At 42.8% G+C, this 19,144-nt stretch overlaps 1 protein-coding gene across 2 annotated transcripts in view; it reads right to left on the bottom strand.

Annotated features, from left to right (window-relative positions):
• Window positions 1-19,144, bottom strand: part of tgfbr3 (transforming growth factor, beta receptor III) — a 108,356-nt gene that overhangs the window by 32,345 nt on the left and 56,867 nt on the right. For both annotated transcript variants that reach the window (XM_015962334.3, XM_015962332.3), the window contains exon 5: window positions 3,484-3,664. In XM_015962334.3, coding sequence (XP_015817820.3) covers window positions 3,484-3,664 — 181 coding nt within the window. The remainder of the gene's footprint in view (window positions 1-3,483; window positions 3,665-19,144) is intronic.

Below are 19,144 nucleotides of genomic sequence, written 5' to 3'. Positions count from 1 at the left end.
TCCGATCTCGGGGGCAGAAGTTGCTGAGGTAGTCAAACAACTACACAGCGGCGGAGCCCCGGGGGCGGATGAGGTTCGTCCTGGGTATCTCAAGGCTATGGATGTTGTAGGGCTGTCATGGTTGACACGTCTCTACAACATTGCATGGTCATCGGGGGCAGTTCCTAGGGAGTGGCAGACCGGGGTGGTGGTCCCCATCTTTAAGAAGGGTGACCTGAGGGTGTGTTCCAACTATAGGGGGATCACACTCCTCAGCCTCCCTGGAAAGGTCTACTCCAAGGTACTGGAGAGGAGGGTCCGATCGATAGTTGAATCTCAGATAGAGGAGGAGCAATGTGGTTTTCGTCCTGGCCGTGGAACTGTGGACCAGCTCTATACCCTTGCAAGGGTGATGGAGGGGGCATGGGAGTTTGCCCAACCAATCCACATGTGCTTTGTGGATTTGGAGAAGGCTTATGACCGTGTCCCCAGGGGCACCCTGTGGGGGACGCTCCAGGAGTATGGGGTGGGTGGCTTTCTGTTAAGGGCCATTCAGTCCCTTTACCAGAGGAGCGTGAGTTTGGTCCGCATAGCCGGTAGTAAGTCGGACCTGTTCCCAGTGAGGGTTGGACTCCGCCAGGGCTGCCCTTTGTCACCGGTTCTGTTCATCACTTTTATGGACAGAATTTCTAGACGCAGCCGTGGTGTGGAGTGTGTCGAGTTTGGTGGCAGGAGAATCTCGTCTCTGCTTTTTGCGGATGATGTGGTCCTCCTAGCTTCATCCAGCTCTGACCTTCAGCTCTTGCTGGGTAGGTTCGCGGCCGAATGTGAAGCGGCTGGGATGAGGATCAGCACCTCCAAATCTGAGACCATGGTTCTCGACCGGAAAAGGGTGGCTTGCCACCTCCGGGTCGGGGGAGAGGTCCTACCTCAAGTGGAGGAGTTTAAGTATCTCGGGGTCTTGTTCACGAGTGAGGGTAGGAGGGATCGGGAGATCGACAGGCGGATTGGTTCGGCGTCTGCAGTCATGCGGACGCTGAGCAGATCTGTCGTGGGGAAGAGGGAGCTGAGCCAGAAAGCCAGGCTCTCGATTTACCGGTCGATCTACGTCCCAATCCTCACCTATGGTCATGAGCTTTGGGTAATGACCGAAAGAACGAGATCGCGGATACAAGCGGCCGAAATGAGTTTCCTCCGTAGGGTGGCCGGGCTCAGCCTTAGAGATAGGGTGAGGAGCTCGGACATTCGGGAGGGACTCGGAGTAGAACCGCTGCTCCTCCGGATCGAAAGGAGCCAGTTGAGGTGGTTTGGGCATCTGGCCAGGATGCCTCCTGGACGCCTCCCCGGGGAGGTGTTTCGGGCATGTCCTGCCGGCAGAAGGCCCCCGGGTCGACCCAGGACACGTTGGAGAGGTTACATCTCCAATCTGGTCCGGGAACGCCTTGGGGTCCTGCCAGAGGAGCTGGTGGACAAGGCCGGGGAGAGGACGGCCTGGAGCTCCCTAGTTGGGATGCTGCCCCCGCGACCCGGACCCGGATAAGCGGAGGACGACGACGACGAAAACAAGGCAACGCCATTTTAAGCTCAATTCCATTTTGACTTCAGTTCTATTCACCGTCATCCTAAAGAAAAGCACAGCCTGGCCAGATGTGTTTTCTTCTTTAAACTAAGAACTGTGAAGTTGGAGATTTTCGTTGTTTAACAACCAGACGACATCCTTTCAAAATAAGAGCACCTGCTGACGCTGCCGATTGGTACCGGGGTCGACCCTTCAGACGGGCTTTGACGTGCTGCGACCGCTGCTCCGACAGCTCCAGTACACATCCGAGGTTCTTGGACCTGGCATTTCCTGATCTACCTGGGAGGCCCCCCACTGGGTACGTACACGGCAAAATAGCAGCTCATGTCATCACTTTATAAGCCACGTGATATCTAGTCATAACAAAGACGACCAGATTCAATGACGTCAGCCTAAGGAGTCTGAACCAACCACACACACACACACACACACACACGCACCAACACAACATCCAAATCCATTTTCATCCATCACAGAGTTAGTCCTGGTAGATTGTTAAGAATTTATAATTAAGAAATTAAAGATTCTCAAACGATCCCAACTCTCTCTCTTTTCTTGTCTCAAAGTCAATACAGAGTGTTTAATTAAACTCCCTGATGATAAAAACAGCCCATCTTCTGATTATAACAAGTGATCTACTTACAGTGTATTAAAATACAACTCTAGATAGTTACATCACTCTATTCCGTTACATTAGAGAATGTGTAATATAACATTACCTTCATCCTTTTTCTCCATTAGTTTTGTTATTTATGTTGCATTAAAAAACTGAAGCGCCTGTGGTGTTCCACAGCTTTACTTTCATCAGTAACGCATTTTATCTTTGTGAGATCCATGTGAGTACTTTACTTTTAGTCAGGTACTGTATCTATATCTATATTACTGTATCTATAAACAAAATCAGACATACCGCTGGACAGACTTTAAAGCTTCATCATTTCTCAACATGATGTGATCTGAGTTTAAGGCCCTGTCCACACGTAGCCGGGGATCTGCCAAAACGTAGATATTTTTCTACGTTTTGGCCTGTCATCCACACGAAAACTGAGTTTTTTTCACACGAAAACGGATCTTTTTAAAAACTCCGGCCAAAGTGAAGATCTGCGTTTTCTCCGTTTTGGGTGTCTGCGTGTGGACAGACAAAACCGGAGTTTTAAGGTCCGCAACGTCACTTTCCGCGACAAAAAAATGCTGACATCACGTGTGCGACCTGTTTTTACACTAGCCGACAGCATGGATGCCCTCAGAGCTGCGCTCGCTTTATCAATTGTCCAAGCGCTTTTTGCTTGTTTGTTTTTGCAAGCGGAATTACTGCTCCTTGCAGAAGACCACAGACGAAGGACGAGGTTAAGAACGGGGGAAGTACTGCCGCCTACAGGTCTGGCATGTCCTTAACAACGTATTTATCTGGGTACGTGTGGACAGAGTTTTTTTTTAAACGAGGTGGTGTGGATGCAAGTTTTTGGAGGGGCGGATATTCGTTTAAAAAAAACGGCTACGCGTGGACTAGGCCTAAGACTGAAGTAGACTGAAGGTTTAGAACTGCTTGCATGCATTTCTATAATTTTCAAGATCTTGTATTGCTTTATATGAAAAACACACACACACACACACACACACACACACACACACACACATATGATGTTTTGCAAATATACGATGATACCATTATTCTTCACTGAAATAATCATCTGTAAACTGTTCAGTTTCTAGAAAAGAAAAAACAACAAACAAGCTGTGAAACTGTAAATCGTGTCTGAGTTAAGGAATTTTGTTTTTTCCTGTTTTCTTTTGGAATAGAGCGTATAAACCTCTAGGCATAGCTGAAGCACACAAGCTAAGAGAAGTTTCAAACAGCTAAAGTGCAATGTGGTCAAGGGGCTGCTTAGAGCCTTGAGCTATGTATTGTTGACTCTGGTACGCACCTTCTCCAACTTTGATGTAGATGGCTCGAGTCATTCTGAGCTCAGAGAATGAAGTAACTGCCCCGTACTTTTCCTGGGCATATTTGAGGAGGTGCCCGTTGCCGCGAGGAAGGTTCTCCTGGACCTGGGTGAACAGTGAGGAGTTTCTCTGCTGAAAGTGGACCTCTGAGCCCTGTGATACCTAAAGGAAAAAAAGAGTCAGGTTAGGAGACAAAGGCGACTGTTTGACATATCAGGACTGTCTTGAGTTTGTTTCAGTTTTACGCACAACATTCAAGATCTTTCCTAAGGCGAGTCAAGACTCTAAAGGAAAAAGCCACTATTGTATTTGAAACTAATTCAACTCCCTTTTATACTCGTGCCTTTTGCTTTGCAGCAGCACACAACTGGGTCCCGTTCCAGAACACCGTCAAACTTACATTGATGATCCCAATCTCTAAATTTACGCAGCCCATCCAAAATACAACTGTTGTTCCTGCTGACACTACTGAAAATACACATATATGCAATTTTACTTTTTTTATATATTTACTTCTTTTAATGTAAATGTTTGCTCTGTTTTATATGGTATGCATCATCTGTTTTACTTATTTATGCAGCCTGTTGGCCAGTAACTGAGAAGTGGTTCTCAAACAGTTCACCTGGATGAAGGTTGAAAAAAAACATTTGCTGTTATTGACATGCACACAATGCATAGTTTCATAGTAAAAAATAATAATAATAATAAACAGCTGACCAGTTTTCCATATTTAACCAAGCTTTTTTGACACTGGTGAAACTCATCCTCCATCACATCCCATCCATTATTGAAAAGTTTCCACAAATAGGCTCTGCATGTTTTTGTGCACGTCTCTGTACAGAGCCAGCTGGTTTCCAGTGTTTACACAGACACTGGCGTGGTTGAATGTCTTCACTAATGCATAGGTGTGCTTCAAAAGAACCACGGAGTAATGGGAAACCCAGAAATTCTCAGCAGAAACACAGACAGTCAGTAAACTGAAGGACCAGAAGGAGAACATATGCAACACCAAGCATTAACAACAATTATAATCAACTACATTATTTCTGAAGAAAATATAAAGGATGCCAAGGCAGCTACTGCTCAGTTAAATGCCACAGATGATTCAATGGTTTGACATTTTTAGGAAATGTAAACGACTATGTCTGATAACGTTTCACAAAGCGATTCGATTTATTGTTATTTGTTGTTGTTTTGAATAAAACTCCACTTGAAAAGCAAATCTCGAACACACTGTTGCTGTTAAAAACTCTAAGTATTATCAAAGCAATACTTGAAACCTGAGCAATGAGGATATGATGATTGCTATTGTAGCTTTTTGTTTGTTTACAGGGTTTTATGTAGGAAATGTGATGCATCAAAGTGTTTCCCAGTTTGAAGAGAAAAGTCAAAGCTGTCATTATTGAACTCGATTAAAACATGGCTATACATGTTCTGCAATATAAGTTGTACATCAGTGGCCGACATTGGGTAAAATGAGACAAAAATACCTAAATACTAGAGGTGCTGAAAAAAATCGATTAAAGTCTGAATCGGGATTCTTATTTATAAAGATTCAGAATCGATTCACAAAGGTTCAGAATCGATTCCAAGAACTCAAATATTTGGCACGTTACAGGTTTGAGATGCACTTTTTTGGTATTTGTTAGGAGAGTCAGTACTCTGATTACTTTTGTGGTCCCATAAATTGAGATGATTTATGTTTGAATCTGCTGATAAGACGGCGCTTGAATGTAATTTTTTCCATACTGAGAAATTTGAGATATTCTCATGTTTATTTTCTAAGTTGATAAATGAGTACTCAGGTTTACTCATGTAACTTGTTTCTACACATACTTGAAAAGTATTTGACCGTATTACTTTCAAAGCTACTGTTAGTTAACTACAGATTTGTTATATTTTACAAGATAAGCAAAAATAAATGCTGCCTTTTGGTCAAAAGATTGCTTCTGTTTACAGTCTTACCCCGGCTTTCCACAGGAGCCGTCAGCAGCACGTTACTGCAGCAGCACGTCATAGCTGCTGATAGGAACCGCTGTGGTCAACAGAACCTTTTCCACTAGAGCCGTCGGCAGCCGTCAGCAGCGCGAGTCGGCCGCGTCTCAGGAGCAGCATGTCGCGGCCTTTACGCACCGGTTCTATTTCCAACGCGCGACGCCTCTGAAACGGGTCAAGTTCGACATTTTTGGGGAAGGAAAGACAGGAAATCGGACGCGGAAATGGAGAGAAGCTCCCGAGATTTTCAGAATAAAGAACGTGCTGCCTTCCGGTTGCTTTACTTTTAAAAAAGGTTACTAACTGTGCGTCCCCGTGAGAAGTTATCGCCTAGCTAGCGGTCTCCTTTGTTTTTCAGGTCCGTATTGGCGATTATAAAACGGACAGAACATAAAACACAAACCATGTGGTAGTTTTCTCCTGCTTGTTGTTGTGTTTACTGACGAAGTCACTTGTGTGACTTCGTGCTCGGTCGGTGACAGCTGCTCCCCTGCTGCTTCGCGTCTCGTGGGAAGGGCCAAGCAGCAGTTTATGCGAGCAAGACGTGCTGCTGCAGTAACGTGCTGCTGACGGCTCCCGTGGAAACCCGGGGTTAGAATCACTTTAGTTTACCTTGTAAATCTGCATTTTTGGAGCACGACCAGTTTAAAGTCAAATAAAAATGTCCCATAGCTTTAACTAACTTGTACAACAAAGTAGTTCATCCTGGAGCTGACACTCTTTGTGTCAGGTTGGATGGGCTGAGCTGAAGGGTAGCAGAGGTGATTGTAGCGTGGCTGTGTGACCCAGACGCGGAGTGACTGGCGTTTGGTCACAACAGGAACGCAGTTTGCTTTAGGAACGGCGAAACAGCAATCGCATGGAGTCGAGGCTGAGTCGGGGTTCTTTTTAGGTAGGAAGCTGTCGTGATGGAGTGCAGACAGCGTGGAAAGTTCTCTCTCCTGGATTGATTTAGGAATAGTTCGGTTGGGCTGGTTTGGCGTCTGTCATGAGACAATGACTGAATGACAGCTCAGCGGTGACAGTTCCCTAAATAGCTTCCGCGTGTCACGTCACCGAGTAACGTTAGTGGCGGGAATGCTGGGAAATGGAGTGCTGCGCCAACCCGGCCCGCAGAGGAGGTCAGGAGGAGGAAGAGTTCGTGACACTTTGTTAATACTGATTGTGAATCGATTTAAATTGAGAATCGAGAATCGATTCTGAATCGAATCGGCACCCCCAAGAATCGGAATCGAATCAAATCGTGAGCTGCTCTAAGATTCACATCCCTACTAAATACTAAAGCCTTTACTGTGATTGTGTACAAAACATTTAACGACATCAAAATACCAGCTCAGTCATGCAAAGTCCAGCTCTCTGTGACTCGCTGACGCTTTGAATGATGTGTAGTCAGCGCTGGACTGACCATAGGGCATAGCGGGCAACTGCCCGCTGGGCCGACCCTTTCATCTTTTATGGGCCGGTGTCTTTTTTTTTTTTTTCCTGGCCTCTAGTTGTTGCGGACAACTTGCCCGCGCCGCCCCACGCGACGCCTCGTAAAAGTTGGTGGATTGGCCAATTGGTAATAATACACTCTGGGCTGGACCAATAGCCAGAGGTCTGATGCACCCGCCAGTTGTTTGTGAATCTCAGTAAACAGACAGACGAGCTTTACAAAATGGAGAACAAAAAACGGAAAGGAGGAGCGGAGAAAATTCGACTAAAAAAGAAACTGGCCCTTCAGGCTGATGCTGGCACATGTGTTAAAATCTCACAGTTGTTTGGTAGTGAAGGTTCAAGTAAAATCAATTTAGGAAGTGATGGAGCCTCAGCCCAGCGACAGGTTGGAGAAGAAAAGAGGGAGGAGGAGGAGAAACCCGAGCCGGTGTTGTGCCATAAATTGACTCGCTGCCAAAAAATGATTAGCCACCGTGGGATCGCGCACGGTTAGGTAATTGCATTTCTAGACAAAATTCCCCAGGATTTCGCCCTAAAACTCGGCATATCTAGCAATATGGACATTCAGAAAGCAAAGATAACCTCTTCCGGTACTTAAACAGATGTTTATCGCGGATATTAGTGTGGCAGTGTTTGTGGCACCCTGCGCGGGAGCACGAGGACGTGCTTGTGGAAAGAGGGAGGAAGATGTAGCTATGTGAGCGTCCTGTCACAATGTCCCGATTGATGATGCGCCCTGGCTACTGGGCTAAGGAGATGCCTCTTTGGCTGACTGGTTAGAGCGTATGACTCTCGCCCGGGAGTCTGGGGAACGAATCCCGCCCGGGCACTCCTTTCTGCACCTTGCCACATTAGTTTTTCCAGTTCGGAAGTTGTTTTAAGTGTTGCTATTTGTCTTAAACGTTCACAATGAGGATATATTAATCCTTTTTGCAATATTTGCGATTGAAAGATGGTTTGTGCCACAAACTTTGTGGTAAGAACTGGCTTTCTTTATGTTACAGCCTTGATACTAAAAAAATAAATAAACAATGTAAAATGGCACCCTGTATTGAATGTAAACGTTGTATAAATGTAAATAAACAATTCTCCAGCGATTTAATTTTTCCCCCTTCCTTTCTTTAGTCCACTTGACATGGAGCCACAGTTAACTAGTTTGGGGCACATTTTTACTTGAAAAAAAGTATTTAAAATGATCAAGCTTTGGCTTTAATGACACTGTGTAGGTTGCTATCTATACATTACGTTGCTCTATTTAAAAGTAACAAGATAAAAGCACTTCAGCACATAAAATTAAGATTGTCACTTGCCAAATAGACTACACCCTCCCGTTTACCTATAAGAAATGCCTCAAAATATCTTTAAATTCTTTATTGATGATTTAATTGTAGACAACTAAAATGGCATTTTACTTGCCAAAAAGTGATTGAATCGCTAAGATTTTCATGGAGGCTAAAATTGACCGAATAAGGGTTTTATGTATTATCTGTTGATGTTACTGTACTCATACTGCCTACTGTGTCATCAAAAACACCCCAAAAATGGCAAAAAAAGAAAAAAAAAGAAGATAATTTCCCTTGCCAAAAATTGATTACAGTGTCCTGGTCACGTGTAAAGGGTTACATTTACCTAAATATTACTTTATTTATTATCTCTTGATGTTATTAGTGCCATCACAGGACGCTGGGTGTCTTTCACATTCATAAACACTTCAAAAATGGCAACAAATGATCATTTCCCTTGCCAAAAATTGATTACAGTGTCCTGGTCACGTGTAAAGGGTTAAATTGACCTAAATATTACCTTATTTATTATCTCTTGATGTTATTAGTGCCATCACAGGATGCTGGGTGTCTTCCACATTCATAAACACCTAAAAAATGGCAACAAATGATAATTTCCCTTGCCAAAAATTGATCACAGAGTCCTGGTCACCCATAAAGGCTTAAATTGGCATAAATATTACTTCATTTATTATGATGTTGGGTGTGTTCCACAATCATATTCGAATAAACATGAAAATATTCTGTCCGAATATCTGTTTCTTGTTATAAATATAACAGCATGAAGGATTTACAGTTAAAATAGGAGAAACACGTGACTCCCCAGGAAGGGTCGTAACACCACTCGCCTCATGCACATAAGTGAACAAATCAAAGCAGCATGGAGACACTCCGTCTCCAACCACCTCTCAGGCAGCAGCCTGCACTCCCAAGTTCTATACGTCACCAGAACATAAACAACCGCAACACAATAAAAGCAGTGTTATACAAAATGGAAGGCCTGTAGTGTTTATTCTCTTACAGTAACAACTTATCAATTTTTTGGAGGAATTTATTTGAGAATTTTTTGGTTTTTATTAATTGTGCAATAGAAAAGTAATCACTAGATTAATCATCTAAATAGTCATTAGAATAGTTGACTATTCAATAAAATAATCGTCAGAATAATCATTTTAAAAATAATCAGTTACCCCCAACCCTACTTTTTAGAATACCAGGATAGGAAGGATGGTGTAGGTTTACGTTTATTAGATTGATACATAAATACTACCAATAAGAAAGTGTACGTTGGTGTGTGTCAGAAACAGCGTAAGGCTTAATGTCTTTTCCAAAAAAAACAGGTGATGGGCCGGTCTCCAGTCAAAATGCCCGGGCTGAATTTTTGTCCCAGTCCAGCCCTGTGTGTAGTCTACCTGAGTAGTCGAGGTGGGTGGGCAGGGCTCGCTCACCTTTTTCACCAACATCCTTTTGTTGTCTGAAGGGAAACGTCTTGCTTTTTTTGTTATTGCAAGTTCTGTCTACATGATTTTGCAAATTATAACGCGCAATTCCCAAGTGAATCTCATGTTTTGATGTGGTTTGCATTTTTTTTTTTATGTTGCATTTTGAGAACCCAAAAATAAGAATGCTTCAATCAGTGTTATCAGCGTTGGCATCCTCAGTTAAAACTTAGGTGGAACCTCTGTTGGTACAATCTGTTGCCAAACCTATGTGCTCGGTTTTAGAAATAGACATTTCCACGTGTTGACAGACCACCTGATAACCAAATGACCCCAAGGGTATGGACAGTTCGTCTCCTTTCATTTCCATGCTAACTTTTAAATCTTACAGCATATTAAGTCTTTCTTCAACAGCTGAGTGTGCTGATAGGCCTTTTTGTCATGTTGTAATGAAGTGGCCTTTCAGATTTTGTCAGGTTTAAATAATCATATGGTAATCGCTCTCTAGTGTTCAAACGTTATAGCCAGGACTTCTCAAACCTTTATGGTCAACATCTGTCTGGCCTCTGTACCGCTTCTCCATGTTCCTGGCATTGTCACCAGAGGCTGTAAATACTCCAGACAGACCACTGAGGAATTTACGTTGGTTTTATTTTTAGTGTGTTTACTACAACGAGAAGCAACAGAAAGAAAAATAAATAAAAACAAAAACAGAGGAGAGGAGAGGAGAGGAGAGGAGAGGAGAGGAGAGGAGTGGTGCCCTATGAGCCTTGAAGAAGGAGGGGTAGGAGTAGCTATACTTTTCTTGCCAAGCTCAGCAGAGTTTATCAGTTTAATTGCAGGAATGCGACCATAATGAGTCGCAACGAATTACAGGGAAAAGCCTGAAAGTCAAATTAGCTCCAGGCTTTTCATAGCGCTGAAATCCTCAGGAATCTCAAACGGCGAAATGAGGGACCCACTCTGAGCTTTAACAAACTCTCTCTACGGGCTTCCTGACTCGACCCGGCCGACAGATGCTGGAAACCAAAAGGCAGTTTTTTTCCACTTGCTCCGTCAGAAAATCTAAATACAGTTACACGTATCTGATTATCATTTAAACGAGTTGGGGTTCAAAGGCAAACTTATGTAACAAGTGTATCTAGACCATTACTAACAGCAATGCTCTCTGGGGCATTTTAATGACCCAAAGCCATGATTTTGCAGTTAAGCATAATTGATATAAAATCACATTTGTGTTTCTTTCATCTTTTTTGTGAGTGTGTTTGTGTATTTGACAGCCACCTTTGTCCAAAGTGACTTAGAAGTAAGGATGTGACCATGCAGGTTCTATTGAGGAATGTTTACTTTGTAACGTGGTTTGAGGTGACTCTTGTGATTTGGCGCTATATAAATAAACTGAATTAAACTGAAACGCTAAAATTGCAGCAACTATTTTCAGAGATACATATGAATACCAGGGATGTGTATTTTTGAAATTCTGGCGATACGATACACATCACGATACAGGGGAGACGATACGATAAATCACGATATATTGCGATACATTCAGTCAGACATTACAATTTATTTTACTGAATTTATTGTAAGAAAGTTCAGTAAACAGTCCAAACTGATACGTAACATGGTTAACATGAGGTATCTGAACCATGAGGGAGGGATTTACATTTCAATGGTGGAAACAAAACCCGTTGCACACTGCTGCCAACTAGCGGGTGGCGATTGAATTGCACAAAACGAAAAGAAAATACACAAACGTTTGCATGTAAATTCTTTCAAGAATTAGATACACGGCTTTTGAATATCAATGTAATAATTACAGGGAAAAAATCACGATATATTGCCATAATCGATATTTCCGATACACAGCTTTTGAATATCGATATAATATTGCTGGGAAAAATATCGATATATTGCCATATCGATATTTTCTTACATCCCTAATGAATACCTATTTCAATTTACATTTAAAATGCCTTTTCCAATCAGATTTAAAACATTACAATGGAGAGAAGAACACTCCAAACAGTTCTGTAATAGACACCATCCCAACTATTTTAGTCTGAAGGCAATCTGCACAAGGCTTACAAAAACTACAGAATGAACCAAGGGACCTGTACCAAAGTCAACATCAGCTAGCATGTTAAGTGTTAAAATTAATGACAGGACAAATAAAAGGAGGGTCAGCAAATATTTTACTGTAAAATGTGAGGAAATCCATCCCAAAGCTGAAGCCTGGTTTATGAAAAGGACGAAGATCTCAAAAATGTAATGATTGAAGCGGCAGGACCAAGCTGTTAAAAAAACAGTGCTGACAAATAAGTTAACTTACCTTTACAGCAAAGTAATATAATATTATCTTTAAACGGTCTCAAGTATTTTTATTGATTGGTATTTACATTTTTGACAACAAACAATAGCTGACCTACAGCTATGGTTTTACAGCTATGGTTTTACAGCTATGGTTTTACATCAGCTGTGCTGTTAACAAGGCTGCTGTAAAACACTCATGTAATATGTTTGATCTTGATGCAATCTACTCTTAAGACCCGATTCATATAAAATGTATGAACTGAACTGAAAGATGTCTCGGTTTTCTCATCCTAACAACAGAATGATAGAAACAAACATCTACTGGTGCTGAGAGTCCTGCTTGGCTACAAACATGTAACCATGGACATCTCTGCTCATAAGAGTCAACATACTATGGCCATATGTGCATCACAACGGAAAAGTGCACACCAGATGTTTGATATCAATTATCAGAGCGCTGGAACTCTCTGTTGAGCAAACCCTCGAATGGCAAAAGGCTGCTGGAAAACGAGAGGTGTTACAGAGGAGGGTGGTGGAATGTGCCTGAGGTTTAGATACAGCACCAGCATTCAGCGTTCCTCTGGTGCTGCTAATTTTGAAGCTGATATGATTTTCGTCCTCTTGACGAGATACTGGGAGCTAATGATGCCGCAATGATTCTGTGGACTGGCCGGGGCCCTGTTGTGGAGAAAACAACACCATATGTGTCAGCGCCACTCTGGAGCGTTCTACAGACATCCCTGTCTCTGAATAAAAACCAGTAGTGAATGCCTATGGTTTCTATTAACAGATCCAATGAGGTAAGTGCTCGTGAGAGACCTCAAACTGCAGACATGCAGCTAGTGAAAGAGAGCGAAAGGGGAAAGCCTGGCAAACAATAAATGAGCAACACACAAGCCAACAGCCAAATTTACAGTGTTGTTCCATTAAGAGCCATAAAACATTTGTTCCAGATCAAGCAGGGATGCAGGAGAGCCCTCCCCACCGACCTCTCCAAAGGAAATATATACATTTGGCCACAAAGTCAACACAGCACACTCTGCACATGTGCCTGCCTTCGATTCCTGGTGTCCCTTGGTAAAATTAATTTTGGCTGCCACTCAAAGTTCATATTTCACATTGTTTCATCCCCATGATGATTCCTGGCTGCTGCTGATTGACAATGAGGACTGAAAAAAGCATGTTTTGCAACACAAGTCTGGACTCTAACATTTCAAAAGCTAACATGGTCCACTGGCCAACAGAAACAGTGTGCTCAGTGAAGCTTTTCCAGGCAGCCCATTTGAGTCCACGATGCCCAGAGAACTGGGTCGAGGAAACAAGGGCTGGCAGGATTGATTCTGTGCCCTGCTAGCCCCAGGAAACAGCCTCTGCAGTGGGGAGGAGTGGAGGAGGCCTCATACTGGGTGTGAGGTATAAGACCAAAATCAATTCTTCCCCATGTGGTTAAGCGGATCTCCTGTGACAACACTGTCTCCATTTTAAAATCACAAATCAAAAATAGGGGCTGCTAAAAGTCCATTTTTCCTGGTTAAATGTATTCTTGTGGTTTTTACATTCACTGAAACTCTAAAACAGCTCAGAATAAGCTAATCATCCACACAAAATTTCCTATTACTCTTCTGATACCACCATTTTCCATCTTTGCAGTGAAATGCTTCACTTCTACCCAGATCATGAACTAGGAAGTATGCTGACGGTTCATCTGGGACCCAGCCTGAAATTTGGCCAACGGTTTTATAAGACTCAGCTAATAAATCACCATAAATTTAAAACGAACTGTTTTAAAGTACTCCAGAAAAACAACCTACATAAAACCCACTCAGCAACCAGTACCGATGTCATTTAATCATTTGCTTGATGGGCCAATATATCTGTGCACCTACCAAACTGCTTATTTTATTTGTTTGTTTAAATGCAGCAAATGTATATTTAAAACTGTCCATTTGAACATTGTGAAGGGATTGAGTACCCAGATGTGTTGATCCACCCTGTAAACCATCAAGTTTGGTTTGGTTTGCGATTTCCAGCTGCGACCAGGACAAAAAAGGAATTTGGATAAAAAACAGAAAAAAAAAAAAAAATATATATATATATATATATATATATATATATATATATAAGGTAGTCAGACACAGAACAAATATTTTTACTTAATAACATTTTCAAGTTATTCTTAAAAATATATATTGTGAACTCAGGCCCTGTCCACACGTAGCCGGGGATCTGCCAAAACGTAGATATTTTTCTATGCTTTGGCCTGTCATCCACACGAAAACGGAGTTTTTTCACACGAAAACGGATCTTTTTAAAAACTCCGGCCAAAGTGAAGATCTGCGCTTTCTCCGTTTTGGGTGTCTGCGTGTGGACAGACAAAACCGGAGTTTTAAGGTCCGCAAAATATCTACGTTTTGGCAGATCCCCGGCTACGTGTGGACAGGGCCTAAAGCATGCTGGATACCAGGCCTTGAGGCCCAGAACTGAATAGCCTTGACTTATGGGTACATTATGCTGATATTAACTCAGTAAGAAATTTTATTGCCAGACATTACCAAACAACCAGCATTTGGAAATTGGAGGAGTTGCTGGTCAAGCAGAATAGAAGAAAAAGCAAATAATTAAAACATTGCTTCTAAACTCCCAACGCCAAGAATGTGGCAACAATCCTTCCAAGATCGTCAGAGTTTTTCTGCTTTGTGGTTTTCGACAGAGCGGCGTAAAAACCGGCTTTTTCTCTGGTCATTGAACGTTGCTTTTTACATTACACAGCCATGCTCCCCATCCCCTGAATGTATAAGATTATGACGTACTGTGACAGAAAAAAACTCGATACTGTGTCCGTGGACACCTTTTGGTGCTGATCAGTGACATCACTCACTGCTGGAGCAGTGGCGATATGCCGACCTCTTAGCAAAGTCCTGTCGCCTGCCCACCTCCCAGAACTTCCTCAGAACTCCTCTTGGAAACGTGGATAATTTGAGCACAGACGGCTTGGGGAGAGCAAATAAACAGCACTGCTGAAAGTTTCAGTCTTAAAGCAGAAAAAAGGAAATGTTAGTCGAGCAAAGCTTTGTGACTGTTCAGTCAGCGGTGTGTTGTGACAGATTTGTGGCACGTTAAGGAGGCGTCACCGCGGAAAGAACTAGAGACGAGCAGCAGCATCTGGACTCTTCTGGGTTTTGCCCCCGCAAACAAGTCAGGCTGGTGAATAAGATACCGACGGCCCTCGCTGCCAGAGGCCAGGCCTTGTCACTCAAACATTACATACTTAACACCTAATTCAGTGGGGGAGCCCCAGAGTCGGTAAAAGCCATTAGCTCAGCTTTGTCTGACTGCAGGGACCCCCCCTATCCAGATCCTCAACTTAAAGAGCTGCTGTTGTGTGTCTGACAAATACCAAACAAGACGGCCAAGAGAGAAATCTGACACTTCAGCTTGGACTCAGAAATATTCAAGTTCCAGCCAGAATAATGGAGGATGTCGGGCTACTATAAATATGCACACTCAAGGCTGCTTAACTATGGAAACATCTTAATCATGATTCTTGAGAGACTCACTATTTAACAAGCTTACTCAATAAGTTTGAAAGAGATGCAGCAATTATTAGTCTTCAGACTAAATATTTAAAAAATGCTCTAAACATTATTTTTCTCACTGTAATTTTCATCGACTTAATTCAAAGACCCTGACCGCTGTACAAACACTTTACTGTACAGGAAGCACGTTGATGCGATGGTGATGATCACTAATGACTGAGTGAAGAAATCAGCTGTCATGCAAGTGGAAAGAAATGTCATGTGGTCTAAAGGTGGAATGTTAATGCCCCTCTGTAAATGTCAAACCAAAATATGTGGGTGGGCACCAAATTCTTCATTTGAAACTTGTGAATAGATCTGTGTAATTCAACATTCATACCGTCATTACAGATATCCCTCCATGTCACGCTGGCTTTCACAGGAGGATGTTTTGTGTTTGAGAGCACATGTGGGAATAATCGGTGTACCTGATGCTACGGCACATTCCTGCTCAAGGCTGCAGTGTTAAAGGAATGCTTCTGACTTTCTAAGATGTTTTTCTGTGTAAATAATTATTTCATATTTTGTAGATGGCTTTCTGAAAATCCTTTGTTTGGAGAAATGAGTTTAAATCCTTTAGGACCGATGAGCTAATAGTTGTCACCAGTTTGGGGGTGAAAATTGATGCTGGACTTAAATTTGATGCACACATCAACTCTGTGATCCGGTCCAGTTTCTTTCACCTGAGATGCCTTGCAAAAATCAAGCCTATGCTGTCGAGAGCCCACCTGGAGTGGGTACTCCATGCCTTCGTTATTTCTAGGCTTGATTACTGCAACTGTCTCTATGCAGGGTTGTGTCAGTCATCACTGCGTCGCCTACAGGTTGTGCAGAACAGCGCAGCCAGGTTCCTGACTGGGACCAGGAAACGGGACCACATCAGTCCGGTTCTGGCCTCCCTGCACTGGCTTCCGGTTTGCTATCGTTCACAATTCAAAATCCTCATCTTTGTTTTTAATTTCTTCCAGGGTGGTGGTCCCCCCTATCTAGCCTCACTCCTGAACAGACACTCCCCATCACGCGCTCTGCGCTCCTCTGACCAAGGCCTGCTCGCTGTCCCTCGTTCTAGGTGTCGTACCCGTGGGGACCGGGCTTTCTCAGTCCTAGCACCGTCACTATGGAACCAGTTGCCACCCTCAGTTAGGCTGTCCCCATCTCTGCCAGTCTTTAAGAGTCACCTAAAAACACACCTCCTCCGCTTGGCGTTCCCTGAACATGTTTGAATTTGACCCTCTTTTATGTTAATTTTATTTAATAGTTTTCATTGGTTCACTCAATCCATTGTTTTACACATTTGTCCTGAATGTTTCACCTTTTTTGTAATTTGTAATCTATATTTTGAATTGCTTTTATTTTTTTATTTATTCACTTTATTTAACTTTCTGTACCATGTTCAGCGCCTTGGGCTTCCTGACAGGGTTGCGGAAGGCGCTTTATAAATAAAGCATTGATTGATTGATTGATTGATTGATTGATTGATTGATAGTCTGTGCAGCCAAGACCTAAGTAATCTTCTAAGTTCATAACATTTTCTTTCCTTTTTTTTAAATTATTTTGAATATAGTTTTCTAAGAAGAATCAGATGAATCAGTCATGGTTGTTTAAGAAACTGGAAACTTGCAGATGTGTGAAGTTTATAAATAATGTTTGCATAAAGTTCTGCACAATTTAGGAGATTTGGTCTCTGCCAAATGAGGTAAAAACAGCTTAAATGAACCCAAACCCAAAATGTGTTGTTTAATTTTCCATATGCATGCTTTACATGTTGGATTTTGCTTTACACTTTTGATTTGGTAGAAATAATATTATGTTCTTGCCAGATTTGACATCCAGAGAACCACAAGTGCTACATGCTGCTGGTAGTGGCGTCATGCTGATAACTAACCATAATTCCATGTAAACACCTGTATTGTGAAACTGACAGCAGCGTAAAGGTTCATATGACAGCATGACATAAATTGCAGTTACATTTTGGTCTAGAGATCTAGACGAACTGAAGCAAAAGGATTTTGCTCTGCATGTTGATCTAGCCACGCTCCATAGGAGCATCAGCAGGCCTACCATTGGCCTGAGCAGCTTTGTGTTGTGACAATTGGGTGTTGTATCAACTAGTCGACTAGTCAACTTCACTGCTCTGTAGTGACTTTTTATGACTTTCATCGACTAGTCGCGGTCACGTGATAATGACCGACAAGCTGCAGTCCTCGGAAAAGACAGCTGGTGACGAGCCCCTGCGCGTCGGGAGGCGACGCGCTGTGCCAGAGCGTCGGTATCTGACGCCCACCGTAAAACGGGCATTTGAGCGAATTGTGACCTTTACCCTCTTGCAGTTTAACCTTCCCCTCACCCCCATCCTAACCTTAACCAGCTTGCGCATGCAAAGCTCTGATCGTTGACGCGCTCCAGAAATTTGCGTCCTGAGCACGGCCACAGTAACATTATCAAATCAGGTGTCGCCACCTCAAAAACTAATTTAACACGCGATCGTTCATGTCGGCTCATTTCCTTTTATGTTTTCTGTCTTTTATTTGTGCCTGATGCGTTTCGCTGCTGTGGAGCGGAGCGCATCACCTGTTTTGTCCTCCGGTGACGCACCTCACTGATGCGGCCGGCGAGCACTCAGCTGTTTTTGCGGTCGGTAGATCTTTTAGAACTGCAGTTCAAAGGTAACTCATGAGGTGAATATATATGAACCCAGGTAGCAGTTTCTCTTTAGGACTGAGAGGAGATGCAGGAAGATAATAAACAGGCAGGACAGAAAAATAGTCAAATAAAAACAAGTTAGTTTTTGTACCTGGTGGTTGCAACAAACAGACACCATTGAAGGTAATCAGAAGTGAGGAACAGAAAATTAAATAATTATTTTAGTTTTTAGAGCAGCAGGAACTCCGAGAGGCTGCAGGCGCATCAGTGAGTTTGCGGCCACCGCGCAGGGGGAGGGGGGAGAGGGCTGAAGCAAGATGCAGAAACCGTTGTTAAAATAAATGTGTTTAACTTAGAAAATGTGGGCGCAATTTTAATTGTCAAGAACTCCAGCGACCCAACCCCCACCCCCCACCCCACCCTCCACCCCTGTGAATTGAAAAAAAAGGCATGGTCACCCATCGTCAGTTTTAACCGCTTCAGGTGTGTGACGTCATCAACGACTAGTCGAAGTCGACTCGATTTTCATTACTTGACGGTCGACTTTAAAAATAATTAAGTCATGCAACCCCTAGTGCCAATCACAGCGCTCTATCTGTTTGGGGGCCGGGATGATGCGACGGAGTGGAAGGACAGAGGTGACAGCGGCTCATTTGAAACAGCTTTGGCATCAAGAGCAGATAGAGGTTCTATTTAGAAAAAGGGTGTAATTGGGTTTTCTTCAAAAGTGTATGGTGGATTGCCACATTGATTAACATCTGTAGCAGTGAGTACATCACATTGCTTGTTGTCCAATAGCACGCAGAGACAGTTTGAAAGACAACAGTAGATTTTGCCTCATGGCTGAGCTCTCCTGTGGTCAAATTATACATTCACATATATAGGATGGCTTGTCAGGCTAGTGACATTTAGGAAATAGTTTGAGGACGGCAGCAACATGCTTTTCTCAAACTAGTC

Source organism: Nothobranchius furzeri, chromosome 16 (assembly GCF_043380555.1).
Source record: "Nothobranchius furzeri strain GRZ-AD chromosome 16, NfurGRZ-RIMD1, whole genome shotgun sequence".
Classification (NCBI taxonomy): domain Eukaryota; kingdom Metazoa; phylum Chordata; class Actinopteri; order Cyprinodontiformes; family Nothobranchiidae; genus Nothobranchius; species Nothobranchius furzeri.
The sequence above is the reverse complement of the archived record's forward strand: the minus strand, read 5'-3'. Positions and strand labels throughout refer to the sequence as shown.